Source organism: Antedon bifida, chromosome 1, assembly GCF_963402885.1.
Source record: "Antedon bifida chromosome 1, ecAntBifi1.1, whole genome shotgun sequence".
Lineage (NCBI taxonomy): Eukaryota > Metazoa > Echinodermata > Crinoidea > Comatulida > Antedonidae > Antedon > Antedon bifida.
In genome coordinates this window covers 25,863,634-25,883,534 of record NC_136226.1, presented here as the reverse complement: position 1 = coordinate 25,883,534, position 19,901 = coordinate 25,863,634, and the positions used below count along the sequence as shown (strand labels likewise).

Here is a 19,901-nt window from a genome sequence, read left to right as displayed (position 1 = left end):
ATTTCAATGATGCCTCCTGATTGGCTAAATGTTTACACCCTTATTGGCTTATTATTATGCTCGTATAGATTAATCATTAAAAATAGATAGGTTTCATTTAATGTTTTATGCCATTGAGCATGCAAACAAACGTGATTTGATGTAGACCTATAAACCGAAATGTGCTTGTAATCTAGACATTTTGTAGCCTTCGTTTCATTTAACTCAGTAGTGCATACTGCTGTAGCAAGCAACAAACTTGATCAAATTAAGAATACCTGGTGTTTTATTATTCTCATTTAGTTGTTCGTATAGTTGTGCGCATGTCCTCTGTGAATTACTCATAGTTCAGATACCGTATATCCATGTCTTTTATTAACCATTGCGGGGATTATTTTATTATCGTATTAATTTATGATTAATGGTAATGTTTGTATTTTATCGGTGTAAACACGGAATCAGTATTTTGTATTACTAATACAGTAAATAACATAATGTTTACGGTATATAATGTTAAAGATAAGTTGAACAACAGTACAGTACGTGTGTGGCTATTATTGCGTGTTATTAAAGAATAATATAAAAGTCTTCATCATTCGTCGGAATATTAATTTAGTTATTATCCACACTAACCGTTCGTCGTATATATTATTACAAAGAAAAAAATCATTAAGCTTATAGCTTAGTGGTTAAAAGCACGAAGCTTGGATAATTAATAGGAATGTTAACTGTCCCGGGGGAGGATTCTAAGTAGCTCACCACCTAAGCGGTAATAAGCAAGGCAACTCGTCTTTTCGTTGGAGCGTATCGTCAAACTGTATCTTTACCTAACATAATATAACACACATTAATAATAGATCATAGTTAATGTATTTTTATAACAGATTTAGGTCTGCGCACCGACCACTTTCTTTATGAATATAACAAATATAATTGATTTCTGATGGATAGATAGATATATAGATAGAGATTGATTGATCTCTTTATTCTTTTAACAAAACGGAGAGAGAGAAAAAATACCAATTGTTATTGCTTATAAAATTTAATGAGAAAAATAATACTACTACTAATTATTTGTAATTAACATGTGCTTTACAAGATTTCCTTAGCTGTAACTAACTTAAACTAACAATAGACTGCACTAATTTAATGTATTGTGATTTAAAATGATTTAAATGTTATACTGATATGCATGCCGATATTTGCATACGGCATTTGTATTTTGGAAAGACGTCACACACACATCTGAAACAGTAAGTTATTTTCCAATACAACACAATAGTCAACAACTAACGTGGAATATACTTATAATATTCTAACAAGATTGGTTCCCACTAGAACCGCAACGTAAGATCGTCGACGCAACGCAAGCGAATTGACCAATGACAAGCGACAGTTCAAATATGTGATTGGTCAAATCACATGACGTGCTTGTGTTGCGTTTCTAGTGGGAACCAAGCATAAGCAAACGTAAATGTATACAAAGTTATGTTGACAGTTTTACCAGTCACATTGGAGCGAAGATCATCACAATTATTTCCCACTTGGACGCAGCGTAAGGATGTAAGCCCGTCAATTTGACCAACCACGACGTGTGAGTCATCCGAAATGTCGCCTGTGATTGGTTGCGTTGCGTCACTTTTCGTTATGTTGACGCGTCGCTGCGTTACATCCAAGTGGGAACCAAGCTTTAGCCAGCCCGCACATTGCATTATTTAGTATAGCAATTTATTATATGACAGACGAACACACACAGTAATATGTTAATATGCGTACTATTAAACCAGTGCGTCAATTTAATATACTTATCCGTTGTATCCTGACTAGATGTATATTTAAATGATTTTAGTTATAGGATTGAAATGTAAAGATTTTACACTGATTAGAAAACGAACTAATCTAGTTCTGTTGAAATGAATGACGAAACCATCATCGTTTAATTCGTATAAGCGTTGTACACTTTGTAACACGCATATTAAATTTGAACATCCAATTGACTTGTACATTATTTTATAGATAGAGCCATTAATTGATGCAATCCAAGTAGTTGTCACGTGTTTTTAGTTGACTATTGTCATTAGCTCGCCCCCGTCCTCTTTTCGTAATTTGATTTCAGAATTCCTTACAACGTTGGTAAATGCTATTCCTGTTTTAATTCTTCAGTTTTCTAACGACAGCACGGTGAACGATTATGTGTTAATCAAATGTACAATTTTGAAGAGTACTGTAATTAGATTAACATCAAACTATTTGATAGATTGGTATAAGAACAGTTAACTTTTTATTAATAAAAAGCACTTAAGAATTTACAGTATCTCAATGATAGAAAATAATGTTAAACATTATCTATGCTTTTAAGCTTAATATAATTTAATTATAAACCAAAACTAGAATATATTCATAATTTACTTTACAGTCTATTATGTGGCATCTAAGTGACCAACTATCTTGATACATATAGTATAGTAAACCATGTGGAAGAAAGTTGCAGTCAATAGACAAGAAACTGCGCCGCTTTTTAATGTCGCTATGCATGGTACCGTGCAATAATGGAGGCGGGGGGGGGGGGGGGGGAGGGGGTTATTGAGAAACCCAATCTTTATCTTTCGTATAGTTGCCGTGGATGGTGTACTGTGAATGTACCTACCAGGGATATATAATGTTTCTAGTTTTCCAATTATATGAACGAAGTGATTGTTGTCATCATGTGTAATATACTAGACCTATTTATAGTTGATTAATCTCAAAGATTTAGCTTCGAATTAATATTTTGAACGTCATCACCCGTAGACAAGAAACAATCACGCACGGTTTTTGTGAATGTACGTCGAGTTCTGTGATGTTTGTTTGCCAAATTCATAAATGAAAATGTGATCATTTAACGGTGCTTACATAGTAGAAATAAAGGACAATACATCAGCATGTTTTTAATACACAATACGTAAATTAATGTATGCCGGCCTTCAGTCTATGGTTATCCCAGTGAGTATTCGGCGTTTAGTTGTCCCAAAGCCAGAGAGATGAACTACACTCTTTCGTTAGAGACGTTAAACATATTTTAGTTTTATGGTTGGAATGATAATCTGTGGATCACGTCAGTTAGATTAGTATATACATAACTTAACATTGCATAACTACAACAGTCAACATTTATAACAATAACATCTAGGCCTAATCGTTATTTTAATTCATCACTGACGTCACGAAAAGACATAACATCAACACGTGGGCACGAATGCACAACGTATCGGCGTTGGCATTTGCGCGTTAAACGTTCCTTCTCGTGATGTCACTAACGTATTATGAGACTTATTACTAAGTGCAGTTAAAAAAATATCATATCAATGTTAAACTCTTATTATTCTTAATTGAAATATTTTGTCAACCTGTTAATTGAATTACAATGTGGTCTTTATGTTTTCTACTATAGTGATACAGTAATTGGGTGAAAGGCAGATGCAGTAGGCCTATTTGTTTCTAGATTAGTCCTATCCTGTGTTTTGTATACTACGCTTGTCTGTGAATCTTGATCAATATTCTCCGTTCTCGCCAACATCTTGCATGAACGGTTTCTTGTACGTTTTTGACGATGTTTGAGCTTTCAACCATTTTTCAATTTCTGTTGATTGAAAATAGATAGATTAGATATAATTATGTTAAAATACAGCTTAACTTGGAAATGATTGGAACTTGGGAATGATAAATGGACATGATCGATTCCATTAACATCTAAATGCTTATTTAGCCCCGTTTTCATATTTGTAGGATACAGTATTTAGACAACCCTTAGGCCTATGAATAAAGTAAAATAGGTTATGTATCTGAGTATAGTGTAGGCCTCTAATTTGTGTGACTATGATTGAATGGGCCACTTGGTACTGTACATTTCAACAGTATGAAAAGTCAGTATAACAGAATTTAACGATAAATATTGTTATGCTCTTTTAAAAAAAGATTAGGTTAGCAGACCAAGCTAAAATTCTAAACTGGCTTTCCGAAAATGGTTGGGTATTTGGAAAAAGGCAATATGTAGTGTATGCCAGGAAGCATTTTTTTCAGGAGACTCTGGTGAAGTTAAAGCGAAGATATTATGTCAAACACAGAGGTACGAGATCTGGAAATTAAAACAAATGCATAATAATGGAAAATATCGCTATTCGCATTAATAAAAGTTTGAAATATTATTATAGACTAGTCTAGATTTGAGAAAATGAAATGCTTTAGGCATTTCGTGTTAAAAGCAAATATTAAGTTAATTGATTTATATATTTTTTATGTTATTGTTAAATGTTTTATATTTTTTTCATCACGTGACCCTTCCATCTTGGCAATGTGTAACTATATAATGAATACAGAGATTATAACTCAATCGTGCTTGAACTACTGAAAGAAACTCGTTATCCTAATTAAATAGTTAATTATCGAAATTCAACAAAACGTGTATTCGAATCTAGAAAGATCAACGATCTTTAAGTGTAAATAATCTATACTTCAGTACCCTTTTACACTTGAGATATCCACTCAATATACAATCATCGATCTGGGTTACTGATGCAATAAAAATCAATCACCCTTTGTCGAAAGTTAATGGATTTAATTGGTTCCATTTCGCGCTTCTACTTGTAATTTTCACCTATGTGTAGACGCTTTGCTTATTGTGGTTAAAGCATGGATCTTACATAAGAATCTGCTGAAGTAGTCAATGATTTAATCATTAAATATAAATTGATATTCAAAACAACGATTGATTCATATAACAACGAATTAATTAAAGAGCCAAATGTACAGAGAGCTTGGTTTCTGTATATGTTACAGTAAAGCTCTGTCTACAATATCAAGCTAGTTTGACAAAAAAGTGTGATGTGCCCAAATATAGTAGTGATATGCCCAAACATGGTAGTGATATGACATCGTGTCCATTATATGCACATCACATTTTTGTTGTTACATAACATTTGATTTGCTATACTATTCTTTCGAGAGCAAAGTTTCTTTTTAATAGAAGTGTCCCGTAAATACTGGATTGGCCGTACTAATGAATAGTATTGGCTATCTTTTATTTCTCAGAAAAGTCTCCTCAAATGGGTGTCCTAAAAACATATTGCATGCAGCTCGTTCATTTCGCAAGTGTCCCCTTAGTAGAGGTATCTTCGTGAAGGCCTTCTACTGTACGTTCCACTACTACTTTGACCATCATACATATTCAACACCATGTTATGTCTAGGTGAATGACCAGCTTAAGATTTTGTTTGCTGAAACGACAATTTAAACGGAAACTTCAGCGCCGAAAATTCCTTCTAAAATGTCTTTATATGATAAATGTCAACCAAATAATGGTTAAAACTTTGCAATTTGACATCTGCGAATATATGAGATAATTAATAACATTGTGCTGTCAATTCCAGTGGGGGTGTGTTTACTGTATAAATATTATTCAAGGTATTGTAATTTTTTTTAAAAATTATTAATCAAAATGTCATGCTTTTTATCTTCATTGTAGTTTCAGTATGCATGTTTTTTCATGGGGTTAATTTATCGAGAATTTTTGAAAAGAACTTTAATTTACAGAGATCACTTCATATAAATTACATGTATTCTGACAATTAGTTTTTAGTCCATATTTAAATATGTATTGTCCTCCAAAAACATGAAAAATGAAGATTAATAAAAAAAGACTTTGAATAGGTCATTTCGCAGTTTAATAAAGTAATCACTTCCGTAGAAAAAACACTAACAACATAATGTTTTCACTTATAAAAAGACAAAATAAACAGTTAAATTCAAACCTAAACCCATTGACTTCCAGTCAATTTGATTATTTTTTGTTTTAATTTACATTTTTTTCAGATTAATAATTTTTTTTTTCGATCAATTGTTTTGGTCAAAGTCAATAGCTATTATGTGACATTAAAATGGTATATTCAACAAAACGTTTTTAAAAATTCAATACAATTTTCAGAGGGACAATATGTCTTTAGTAACTTTAATTTTACTTTACCCTTTTACATCATGTAGAATGTAATGAATTTAATATGAACCGGAGGCTGTTAATTTACAAAGATCAAGTCGTCAATCATCTTTGTACGTTGTCCATTATTTCCAAATTTATGATACTTTACCATATATTCTGACAATTATTTTCAATTTACTTTAGTAAAATACATATTCAAACATTGTTTTAACGGCGGAGTAATTTTAATTTACTCTGTTACATGCCGAAAATGTAGTGATGCCAACCGAGATGGTAATGCGTCGGCGTAACCAGATGGGACATTCCTTAACGAATGCTACATTACCAAGTTGACAATGTATTGACACGAAATAGCAATGAATGACCACTTAGAATAAAATGGATAGGACGAATGGAAATATTTGTATACAGAGTATATGAGTAATGGATATATATGACGCCATTTCATTTATATATTATTCATTTGAGGGCATTTTACTTCTCATTTAAATTATACGAATTTTTAACAATTTCGTATGAATTAAGTCTCCACTATACTAGTTAACTTGTATTATAGCAATGTGCGTTTCTATTGCATTTGAAGGTAGCAACAATCATGTATACAGTATTTACCATCCATTTTCAAAGTTAATTCAAATTGTCATCATCGACATCCTATTAATCAATATAATTGTCAGCATGTATTAATCGTAAATGTCATTATCATAGTTATCGTCAACATAATCATCATTATCATCATCAGCATAATTTAATCATCTTCGACATCATGGAAATCTTTTATCCATAGTCATCATTGTCAATATCATGGTCAGCATATATCAATCAATATACAGCTTGGACGTAGGGACGTAAACAAAACGCAATAATTTGACCAATCACAAGAGTTATACGAACTGTCACTTTTCATTGGTCAACTCTCTTGCGTTGCGATGACGTCCTTGCGTTGCGTGATAGTGAGAACCGATCACAACACGATGGATTGTTCAAACTGTCGCTTGTCATTGGTCCACTCAACCCGCTTGCGTTGCGCTTACGCCGTTGCGTTACATAATTGGAAGCAAGCCTTTAATAATCGTCATGGGCATCATAATAAGAATCGTCAAATATGATATCAATCGCTTTCTGCATAGTTAATTGTATCGGTGTCCGAAATTTCTGTGCAAATACTATTATGCCCACAAAAGTGATTGCATCTACCATGATTTTAAGTCATTCAAGCGGATACAATTTCATTTTTAAGTATGATTTCACTTTCTGCCTGTTAAATGACAATTCATCCTTAATTAGTAATGATAAAGATTGGCAAGTAAAATTTAATTACTATCACATAAAATAAAAATATTAAACGTTAATTATTAAGCAGTTATTATTTTCAAAACTGTATTAACTTTATGCAAATAATAAACCAAAAAGACATGGAAACCTGATATAGACCTATAGTTAATAAGATTAGAGTTAAATTAAACCAAAATGTAATTAAACTTGACATTTTAAAAAGCACGAATATATTGTTTAATATTTAATAATATAGTTCTTAATTGAATACGTACGACGACCGTATACATTTACTGTAATTTAGATAGGCTGTGCATTATTTTAATGTATGTCTGGTGTAGACATTTCCAAAGTACACCTGCCAGTAGCATACTGTAAACACCCTGACAATACAGTAAAACACGTCGTTTGTGGACCCCTATTCAGGAGACGCCCTATACTCAGGGGACACATTCAGAGAACATCCCTAAAGCGTGGTTCCCATTAGCGACGCAAACTACGCAACGTAAGAAAATGCCCTTCCGATAATTGTGTTTGCCCCCGCCTGCGTAAAATCAAACCTGCGACTTTGCTGCACTGTTGCGTCGTCGATTCCCACTTGTGTGATTACGCAATACATCATTTTGCGTCGCTGCGTTGCGTTCTAGTGGGAACTACGCTTATAGGAAGATATTTTGCCGTTAAGGTTTTAGAGGAAAACAAGTTTTAACACTCTACTTATCAGGAGAAACCCAAATTAGAGAAATGTTCCCCTTAATAGGGGTACTGCATGTACATTGATTATAAAGTTTCGATATGTATCATATATTGTATGACGGTTTGCATGGCGAAATGAATATGTTGATATAAAGTTTGCGGTACAGTCAAAGTATATTGATCGAAATGTCAAGAAACGAAAGAGTTCTTTTCAGAACTCCTATACGTGGTGTACCGCAAACGCAAAAAGGTAAAAGGGAATATATTTCAATTGAAGTACAAATACTGTATAACCTGCAAGAAATCTGCGTCAGGATAGCTCGAACATAAACAAAGTTGATGTACATTTAGCATAAACTGTATAGAATTGTGATATTAACTACAAGAATTGTTTACCTCTCAAAAGTTCCAAGTCAATTTTAGTTGAATCATCTTCTTCTGATAAAAGGTCAGGTGTTGCAGATTCTAAGATATTGTCACGACGCGTGTTTTCTTTTTCTAAAAGATCATCAAATGGACTTCGCCTACCTGGCATCAAAATGAAGTTACTTTTTGGGTGTCCTCGTCTTGCGGAGACACTTTCAACGTGTAACAGCGCTAATAAAACTGTCATTGCAACTAGGCATGAAGCTGAATAACAATAATAAGAATAATTATTAAACTTAGATATACATTATAAAAATAGTGTCTTAAACATGTATTTTGTACCCACGTTTAGGTTTTAAACGTGTTTAATTTGCCATGTGGAGATCATGTGTGGAGCTTTTTTCCGCCACAGCAAAATCGTATATGCACGCAACGCTAAACACGTACCTAAACATGTTGACTGATAAACATGTGGATAAATTGAACATAATTATTAGTGAAATGTTGATTGCTAAACGAGTGGAGGAAAACAACATGTAGCTACTCTAAACATGTAACTACGTGTTTAAAAGCTCCACACTGTTTTTACAATGTAGACAACAATTATGGTATCTGGAATATTGTACACGCGCGCATCCACTTTCCGCTGTGTATGACTGGAAAAAAATATGAATTTATTCATTATACATATTGAAACATTTGCAACAAAGTTAAATTAAACTTTCATCGACTCTTCTGGAAAAAAAAATGATTACACAGTTCACTTAAATCATTCACAAAAGTATACCATACTCTAAACAAATATTATGATGTAGTTTCAATGATATTGTATTATTTATTTAATGTACAATAATTGTCATTGGTTATGTTTTTTAAATGTTATGTTTGTGTTAGTGAACGTAGTGACGTAAGATTAAAACATTCTATTACTATGTGATTAAACAACTGATAGGTTAAAATAGCAAGATTCATTCAATCAAAAGCTTAAATGCTTTTTATGATGTCACACTTTCTAAACATGTTCGATCATTCGATCATATGTCATTGATTTCTGAAATAATTGTTTTAATACAATGGTTTAGCAAGATATTTAGTTTCATTTTCTAGTACTTTGTATTTCATTTGTTAGTGTTCCTAAATGTAGTAGAACCGCTATTGATTGGAAACAACAAATTTGCAAAACATAATATACCCCTCGTTCGGAAAGGAAATGGTCCATTAATAAAAGGTGGTGTCCCCTTAATAGGAGTTTCCAAAGAAGAGGTTCTTTATACATTTATAATATAGTTTTCGTTTCTGTGGCATGGAGTTCTTCCTTCCAATAGATTGCAACCAAATATTATGATGTAGTTTCAATGTATTATTTATTTAATGTTCAATAATTGTCATTGGTGATGTTTTTTAAATGTTATGTTTGTGTTAGTGAACGTAGTGACGTAAGATTAAAACATTCTATTACTATGTGGTTAAACAACTAATAGGTTAAAATAGCAAGATTCATTCAATCAAAAGCTTAAATGCTTTTTATGATGTCACACTTTCTAAACATGTTCGATCATTGATTTCTGAAATAATTGTTTTAATACAATGGTTTAGCAAGATATATAGTTTTATTAATACTGTAATAGTATTATTATGAATCACTATTAAGTGTAAATACTTTATTTGTCACTCTCTCATAACATAATATAATAAGACTTCATTAACATATATGACAAAAAGTGGAAACCTTCGCACCCAAATTGTCCCGAGTGTCAAAACATAATATCCTCGTTCGGAAAGAAAATGGTCCCTTAAATAATTGGTGGTGTCCCCTTGATAGGAGTTTCCAAAGGAGATTTACTTTTTTAGTTTTCTTTTCTGCTGCATGATTGTTCCTTCCAATAGATTTCAACCACGAAATCATTATGTTTTTTAGGGGTTTCTTTTTTTTTTATAGGTGTAGGCCTAATGTACTTCAGGATAGTTTCCGTTTCTGTAATGATTTTATCAAGATAGTAACCATTACTATTGATTTTTTTTTGTGGCGGAAACACTTCCTGAATACACCACTTAATATAATGAGTTCAAATTCGAAACGTAGTAACATTACTCGGTTTCTTGGTACACGTCAAACGTAATTTACCCGTAGAAATCAACATACATAACAGTAGAAATTAAATGGCAAATGTAAAGTAAAGGCAAATAGACGATCTTAGCAACTAAATACCGCGTTTTAAACCGATTGATTCGAATAGAAAACGATTCGCGAAACACCCGTTAAATCAACGTAATTCACATCAATGTAATAGGATGTTAACCACTGCTAACCTTAGATTGGCCAAAAGCTTTCCATGAGTAACACTCTAACACGGATTAATTAAGAATAATTGCAGCTTTAATGAAACGAAAATGCTTACAATACATATCCACCTGGCGGACTAGGTCCAGAGAGCAACCAACCACGCGTGTCAGTACTTGTCAAAAATAAACATTGTCTTAACTCACTATAATACTTCCAGTAATCATAATTAACGTTGCGATATCGATCCGTATTTATGAAATGCCAATGGAGTTCTACGATACTAGATAGGCCTAAATGACAGTGTGACAATCCGGGAGGGGTGGGCTAAAATTACACAAATTTAAACAGAACTATACTTTATATTTGTATCTTACGTTACCCCATAAAGTGTGCACACCATCAAGGTGAGGTTGGCCCGAAATATCATTAGATTTCAAGGCTTAGCGATATATATTTTAATTTACCAGTTTTATATGTTTTATTGATAAATAATTCTATAGTTCAGTTCTTCTGGGGGCCCCAGACATGTCATGTTATGGTGACTCTGTCAGTGTTGCTTTTGTGGTCCCAGGACATTTTGATGTCAATTAAATGAAATGAAATATAATTCCAGGTTCGAATCTTGGTTTATGTGGCTTTCCCCTTTCTACTTGTCACTGAGTTTAGCGTTTGTGGATTTATATATATGATAATATACATACAAACGTTTGAACGAGACCATTTTGTCTGCGTTATTTTATTTTTATTTAAGTTGTCTACAGATGAAATATTATGCATAATGCATTTTACATTATAGTTTTATGAAAATTGTGTTGATTTTATTTACAAAATGGCATTCCCAGTTGAGGCATATAACCAAAGCGCTGTGAACCGATTGTATAACAATTCTCCCCGAAGAATTATCGTCTAAAACTAAAATAAATATTCTGCGATTCAATTGCAAAATATTTTTATAGACTATGTTTCAATTTATTAGTTAAAAATAATTATCTGTATTATACAAATACTAAACCTTACATGACTAACAAATAGGAGTCTGTTAAACGCAATTAATAAAATCGTAATTAAGTTATATTATTGGAGTGACGAAACGATACAAAACATAAAGTATACCTATTTTGCATATTAATCGTTGATATCCATGTAAAGACATACCCAGATAATGACTAAAGAAATTATCAATATAGATGCATTTAAATTATAATATCTATATAAGATAAGATAAGATAAATCTTTATTGTCATGAACACAAGGCGAACATGAAATTGGTTTTCCTTGATGCTTAAAAACACATACAATATATAAAACATTAAAAATATCAATACAATACATTAAAACTATATAGTAAACAAGTTATATTTACAGAAGGAATAAAAAACACCTATCTTTGAAATGTTAAAGTTGGAAACAATAATAGAGTTGTGGACAAATGATTTCCTACATCGAGTGGTATTGCACATTAAAGGACGAATTCTACCTGATTTATTAACAACATATTTATCATTCAATGGGTGTGAGTTATCTTCCTTTATTTTCTTAACTTGGCTAATAACATCGCGCCTGTAAACTGCGTCGATAACATTGACATTCCTTCCTATTATTTTACTAGCAGTTTTCATAGTACGGTCAAGTATATAATGTTGGTTACAAAATTGAATTAAAATTCATGATCTCGGTCCGAATGATTTTTTTTGTATCGTTTCGTCCCTCCAATAATATAACTTAATTACTCCACAGTATAGTTACAAACAATTACAATTCTGTTGGCAGTACCCGCTGCTTACTTGGTCTCGAATCTAACCCATAGCAATGAGCGCATGCTCAGTGGTCTAGAGGTATGAACGCCATGCAAGTGATCTGCAGGTCGTGGGTTCGGTCCCACCCGAGAATTACTTGCGAAACAAATTCGCAAGTACAAGTATTAGAGTAGGGAAAAAACATCTGACCAATTACTCAACACCCTGACGCAAAGCTACTCCTACTATAAATAAAATAAATTAAATAGTCGTTACGATTAATACTATGCTAAAACATATTTCCGCCTTACGTAACCAACAATAAAAATGTATCACTAGTATTCCCACATCGGTGAGGTTGCCATCACCCACTCCTCCCTAAATGTTGGCAAGTATAATAAGCACAAAGTAAGTGCAAGTAACTTACTGTAGGTTAGGTTCAGCACCCCACCCCCCACCCCCCCCCCCCACCCCACCCCACCTCCGCTATTGAAAAATTCTTGACCCGCCACTGCACCAGATCAGTCTCTATCGCAAGAAAACAAAATGTGTACTGTAGCAATAATAACTAATAATTATTACACTAGTTGAATTTTTTAGTGGTAGTGAAATTGGTAGAATCGGTTGCGGCAAATGTGTGTGTTGGTATGCCATATTACTCTTGAAGTTAAAGAATTAAACAAGGAGATAAAAAGATGCATGACATGTCCAGTTGATACAGCTGTATACATACAGTATACATTGACCGGATCACTTGATTCTCATGTGAATTACATTGCCATTATGTCTCATAATTGGTTTACCAACGCTTTCCGCTTACCATTTTAAAAGCTTCTTTACTTCAATATTTCAATACTTCTATATACATTTTTCTTTCTTAAAAGATAAAATGACAATTACATCCGACAATGTTTTTCATAACATTTTCCTGAATTTGTCTGACCTGCGCCGTTTAGCAAAATATTCAGATGTCGTAATCTTGTTGATGATTGTTGTGTAATTCATGGAATATAGTAATTTGGTTTAATGGGGATGGGGTTTAATAAACGAGAGCATAACATTCTCTTTTAATTTACTAACACATATGAAACTTTCACAAGGAATGAGAAGTATCTTGATTTGTACAATTACAGTGATCACTTGGAGCAGATATTCAATTCCGATCTCTCGATCAAAAAGATTATGTGTTCGAATCGTATTCCATGACGGTCATTCATTTGGTTAGTCCTTGAGTTAGTCACTTTACCTATCGATTCGTTTCACCCAGTATTTTATAGATATGTATACCGACAATGTTTTAACCTTCATGGTATTCAAGGGCAGCTGACAGTCAACTCCTACGGTACACAAACTCATTGACAAGGTCTGGACATTATATTTACTACCGATTTTATTACAAAGTTAATAATGAATACTACAGTAGAACCCCCACCCCCCACCAGTGTCCACGTAATTGCGGTGAATTTGTTTGTAATGTTAAAGATAAATGATATTTCTCCTCGAAAATGTTTCTTTAATACCAATAAGGGTTTATGTATTCAGTGAGAAGGAAAATAGCAAAAGGCTTCCTACTTTCTGAAGTTTTATCAGATAATCTATTTGTTTTGACAACTCTTATAACATGACCACAGTGCTGACTTTTACCATTCTCCCCCCCCCCCCCCCCCACCTATCTGTATTACTTTTATTTGTATTTACTGTCTATATGCAACATTTTTCTATAATATTAGTACATACTACATAAACGTGATTGTAAGACTAGAACCACACTATACGCGTCTATATTTACAGCTAATTAACGCACTGTTCAGCTTTGAATTATTATCGAATCAAAGTAGCTTAATAACAAATCAATATCTTATTTTGAATAACTTACTGTTGTTAATTCCTCCAACGTGAGTTTTACTCCTTTTTCGGTCATTGATTTATAACAATATATTCCAAGCATCATCGCGTGGTAAAACTATAACCTTTAAGTGGTTTATTGGCTTCGATATCGTTATAAACTGTTAGTTTGATATGAAAGTAAAGTAAGGAAATCGCTTGTTACTACAAGTTTAATTTATAGAATGTCGTATCAATCGGTAACTTGAAGACATTTACAATATATTTTTGCTGCATGTGACAATCAGTGTGCTAATCTTTTATTTATTATACGTTTCTGTATATCATTTATCTACAACTGATGCAATTTAAATAATTGACGATCATCGTGTTTTGTCTGGATTACATAGGATTATATTATATCGAATTAAATATCAATTTATCTGTCAATACGACAATTTGTTATAACAGTAGCTTTAATGTGTTTTTTTGTATCATATGTTATGATGTCGTTTTCGTTTGTTAACAGACATTAAAAAAGTAAGTAATAAAATGCCAAAAACTCATTTCGGTGTTTTATTGGGGTTAATGTAGTTTCCTCCTAATACGGTAAATGATGATTGACCTTTCAAAAAGCGGTTTTCCACTCGACGAATTTATTCGCGCGAATCTATCGTGTTCACTAATGCGCATGCGTATTAATATCATCTACTTTTTGTGACGTGGAAAAATGCGCAACCAATCTTAACACATGTTCGAATCGCTTCGTGAATATATTCGCTAATAAAAAAACAGACTTTAAACTTTATACCATAATTAACCCAATCTCTGCACTTTTTGTATACTTGTGATTTCTGCTGTTATCGTATTTTCAAGAATACGGTAACTGTATGGTAGTAACAGAGAGGTTTATTAGAAGTTCTTTATTAAGACTATACGACGTAGGACTATCGAATGTATTTTGTTGATTCAAGAAAATATGATTATTTAGAAAAGTTTTGAAAACCATTAACATATTTTGTCATTCCCTATATGCTATTTAACCATGTCGTACTTTTATTACTTTATTTATCACATTCAATTATTGAAGGCCATATTAACCTATAAAAAAATCGATTAAGTTATCAGAGCTATACTCAATCCCACACGGCTTCATTATGATGCGATCAAGTGATCATTATTAAACTTATATACAGCGTAGTAATATAATAACACCTAATATATACTACTGTAATACTGTTGTTGGGGGACTGTACTCTTTTCTCCTAGATTGTAAGAATGAAACTAGACATGAATTCGTCCCAGGACGAGTTGGGTCACTTAAAGCATTCACGGAGAACGTGTTCGGAGGCAATTCATTGTTTGTGAAAGCATGGAGGAAAAAACATATACCAGATATAGACGCCAAAGTCTACTCATAATGATTAGTGCATTATTGGCAATGTCCACACAAAGTATCGTAACAATACGGAATAATATAGCCTTGGAACCATTATTATTACACATAAACTTTAGTGAAACCATGTTTTATTGAATGCCTATATTATATTGTTATGAATTGGAATTTGTAAAATAAAACGCAATTATTGTTTAGAGACCGTAACAGATTTTGAAGTTTCAAATGCAAAGTATTGGTAACAAAAGCTTCAGAATATGATCGATGTCAATTAACAACATACAATTGCTCCCAAGTATAATAAATACAATTGTAATTTGCTCGAACATAAATATGTAAGTCGTTATTATCGCAGCTGAGTGCTGATCAAACACTTCTAGAACAAGCAAACTGAATTAAAACATACACAACGACGGAATTCTAATAGTATAGCTCTTAATGTACATAGTAATCAATAACACATAACATGAGAGAGTATCCATACTACTTCACGTCGTAAGTTTAAAATGATACGAGGCCCAGCCTTTACCGAATTTAAAACATGTAATAAAATAATAAAGTTCAATTTAATATAGCGCAAAATCTAGGGCGCCTGTAACCGCTGAACAATCAACAGAACAATTGTTTAAAAGAGCAAAATATTAATAAAAACAGGGGAAATTAAAACGGTGGGGTGTTGAATGTGGTGAGCGATTAAGCTTTCCTGATTGAGTTTATTATTTTATCAGGTACATTTTTTATTCATTAATTTATAAATCACTTACTATATCTTAGTATCTTTATTAAACATTAAAATATATTGGTAGCCAAAAGCTGCATTGTTACTTTTTTACATTAAAAAAATCAAATATCAATTATATAGGCCTACATTATATTAAAACGACATAAAAAATGCGGAAACTTCAATTAACTTACTTAAAATCTAATACAATTTTAAGATATAAAAAAAAAGAATGCCAAAACGTTATGTGAAATATACTGGAAATAAACGAATAGAAATAAACCCATGCTTTTTGAAATCCTGAAAACATTAAGCATTTTAAGGAACAGATCAACCCGCCAAGCCGAACGCATTGAAAAACACTGCGTTTGAAATTACCGCGTTTCTCAGCCGATTCTCGTACGGTAGACATAATATCGTACAAGATGCAATTGCGTTTCTCTACTACACAGCAGTTACATAATATAAGCATTTCTAGTTCTAGCTAATAATGTAACGTATTCTTTATGTCATGGTCCGGTAAAGAGTCTCCGTTACTGAAACGAAAGTCAGCAATAATGAACTGATATACGATTGTTGTGAATACCTTGTATCGAAACATTATGCTATCGTTGATTTTAGAAACAAAGGAGATCATGATTATTATTTACACCACAGGGAACATTTTCAAAACCTAAATATAGTATGTTATAATTTTCCATGATAGTTTTAGTCACAGATTCAATGATTACGATGTCGGTTTTCAGATTCGAACGCACTCACCTGGTAACATTATTCCGGCTAGATATGAAATCAACACTCCTCACAAAAAGTCCTGCTTTTACAATTCACACATTCAATGCAAACATCATGTATACACAAATAATAGAACTGACATCATTAAAACATAAACTAACTCCAACAATAACCTATTAATTTGTTAAAGATTTCATTTTGATGATCAAATAAAATAAGTTAAAGGTACAGTTTGATCATTCTCAGGATGCATTGACTAATTCATGAAAAACCAGCGAAAGCTCGAGAATAAAACGTAAGTTTAACGCATATTTTATTGAATCATCAAAATCAATAAATCAACAAATCTTATATTCTAGAGATCCAGATGAACGTTTTCACTAACATAAAATTAACCATCAACACTCGTTAACCATTTTACTCCAAAAAGGCAAACTATGACAATGGAACTAAGGGATTATGCAGCATAAATGTTAAAAAAAGAGAGACAGTGTATACTGTCAGGAGACATAAACAGTGACCCATGGGTGAAAAGTTGTAATCAGTTATTGCTTATTGTCTCTAGACATAACACCGTACTAGGATCTGGTGAAGTCAACTAAATGAACACAACAGAACAAATAAGTTTGCAACTTAGCAACATATTAGAGTAGAGGCCAATAGTACACTCAGTATAATCGTCGTTACTCCTAATAACTGATAGTAATATTTAAGACAGCCCTTTAAACTAACCAAACCTCATGTTCTACAAACAGAATTGAAACATCTATAAAGTGCCTTAGGCCTGTTCAGATGATCATCATAATAACTGTTGTCATTATAACCTATTAATCTATATGCTTCTTCGATCCATTTATTAACAAAGCTATGTCAAGCTTGTATCTATTATAAATGTTTTTATATCTAACATTCTAAGTTTAAATAAATAATGTCAATTCACCAAACAGTCTTTTCAGTCGCGTTTTATTATCCATGCACGTCTAAATGCCATTTATTCATTTTTTTCGTATATATTTCTCTTTTCAATTTTATTACAACCATAAAGTTACATTGAACAAACATGTTCCCCATACAGCTCCTAAATTATACATTTTATTATTAATATTTATATAATATACGATCAAACAAAAAGAAATAAATTTAAATGAATATGCTTGAATGTTTACACGTCGTCTCGTTAAAAGTTATTTTACAAAATTTAAATTAAATATTTTTTTAAAATTTCTATCGTAAAGCATGTTTCCCGCTAGGAAGTAACGTAAAGACGTAAGCGCAACCGCTAGCGAGTTGTCCAATGACAAGCGACAGTTTGAAAAAAATCTGTTGCTTGTGATAAATTTGTGGTAAAGCTTGGTTCCCACATGTGACGCAACGTAACGCAACCTACGCAACGTAAGAAAATGCCCTTCAAATAATTGTGTTTGCCCCCCGCCTGCGTGAAATCAAACCTGTGATTTTTGCAGCACTATTGCGTCGTCGGTTCCCACTTGTGATTACGCAATACAGCACTTTGCGTCGATACGTCGACAGTGGGAACCACGCTTAAATGTTGCGTTGCACTTACGTACTTGCGTTACGTCGTAGTGGGAACCGAGATTAAGCATCAGAAATCTACTATGGTATGAGAATGCATTAGGATGTAGGGCCTAGAATAAATTGTAACCTAATTTATTAATTGTATTTTAAATGTAGAACTTTGACATAATGGTATATAATGTGTATACTCATTAGATTTGAGAAAAGTATACTTCACTATTTTCAAAAATCAACAACCCTTTAACAATTTATAAAGATGTAAAATCACTTTGTATATCATATTTACTTTTATATTTATTTGGATTTACATCTTTAAATCGGGGGCACAATTACAGAGACAAATACAAAGGTACATCCTTCAAAATAAAATTAAAATTAAATTAAATTAAATACAAATGAAAAGAAGAAAAAAAGGCGAAAAAGTAAGATAAACAATACATTAAATAAAATCAAATTATTCAAACCATTTTCCCCACCCTCACTCCTTTTCAAATTATTCAAGTATGGATAGGCAACAACACAAATGTATAAAACTGTAAAAGATTACAGATAACTGTCATTGCTCTGCTGCGATCCCGGATGAAATAATTGTTCTTATGTTTTTAAAGTTTTAAATAAAATTATTCTGCTTACCTGCTTTTGCTATTGATGCCATTTGTTCGAAGAATTACAAAAATCTTGAATTAAAATAACGAATCTCTTGTTTGAAAGTTTTATCTTTCTTTCCCTATTTATAATATAAATATGTTGATAACTCTACAATCTAATAAAGCGCTGTTCTTTGACAACTAGCTTAGTATACACTGCTAGACGCTATTCTTCTGGATTGCTTTTAATTTGCACGTACGCTTCGCCGCAGCCATTCATCGGGTCTTGAACGGAACCCGCCCACTTGTTAGGCTATTTGTTGCCCCATCAACGCCTATTTCACCTGTCCATTAAACGACAACAATTTACGTCTCCGACAACCAAGACATCGGATGGTAGTTTACACGTCATATTACTCTACGGAAAAGAGTGATGTAATAATAATATTCATTATCACAATAGTGTAAATACAGTACAAATCTATCACAGTATAGTGTAATTGCGATGCTGTACTTAACGAACGCGGTGCCGATTTATTTTTAGATATTTTAAGGAAAAAGTTTAACGACGTCAGGAATTGCTATAACGTCAAGTATTCAATCATTATTTTCCTTATTTGAGAAACAAGAGTACTCTATTCTGTCAATCAGACTATAATACTTCCTCATCAAAATCACCTTTGCTGCAGCGTTCGTGGTGCTTAATGAGTGCATTGTAGGGTTGCTAACGTCATCAATATATAGGGCGTAATCGTTGCTGTTGTTTTAATATTTGATATAACTAACATTTCTTTT

General features: G+C 32.5%; 3 protein-coding genes across 4 annotated transcripts in view; 2 read left to right on the top strand and 1 right to left on the bottom strand.

The window, feature by feature from the left end:
* LOC144847466 (cyclin-dependent kinase 2-like) overlaps positions 1–19,901 on the top strand; it is an 89,915-nt gene that overhangs the window by 20,146 nt on the left and 49,868 nt on the right. The window contains exon 7 of one of the 2 annotated variants that reach the window (XM_078703885.1): positions 2,396–2,460. The exons of the other annotated variant lie outside the window; for it this stretch is intronic. Coding sequence (XP_078560011.1) covers positions 2,396–2,431 — 36 coding nt within the window. The 3' untranslated portion in view covers positions 2,432–2,460. Of the gene's footprint in view, positions 1–2,395; positions 2,461–19,901 lie in introns of those variants that run through there. 2 annotated transcript variants of the gene reach the window in all.
* The window catches only part of LOC144847552 (cysteine dioxygenase type 1-like), a 106,371-nt gene that overhangs the window by 47,657 nt on the left and 38,813 nt on the right, over positions 1–19,901 (top strand). The gene's annotated exons all lie outside the window — the stretch shown is intronic.
* On the bottom strand, positions 1,003–19,381 carry LOC144847615 (uncharacterized). Its single transcript, XM_078704066.1, has 3 exons — positions 19,153–19,381; positions 8,318–8,551; positions 1,003–3,598 (listed from the first exon to the last, which is right to left on the bottom strand). Exons 1-3 carry the CDS (start codon positions 19,172–19,174, stop codon positions 3,510–3,512), a joined length of 345 nt encoding a protein of 114 aa, XP_078560192.1. The 5' UTR covers positions 19,175–19,381; the 3' UTR covers positions 1,003–3,509.

Excerpts from the sequence above, each read along its gene's own strand:
- LOC144847615 (XM_078704066.1), bottom strand. The coding sequence starts at position 19,174 with ATGGCATCAATAGCAAAAGCAG. Across the intron at positions 8,552-19,152 it reads GGCATCAATAGCAAAAGCAG|CTTCATGCCTAGTTGCAATG; the intron begins GTAAGCAGAATA and ends ATTGTTATTCAG. Across the intron at positions 3,599-8,317 it reads TGACTTGGAACTTTTGAGAG|AAATTGAAAAATGGTTGAAA; the intron begins GTAAACAATTCT and ends TTCAATCAACAG.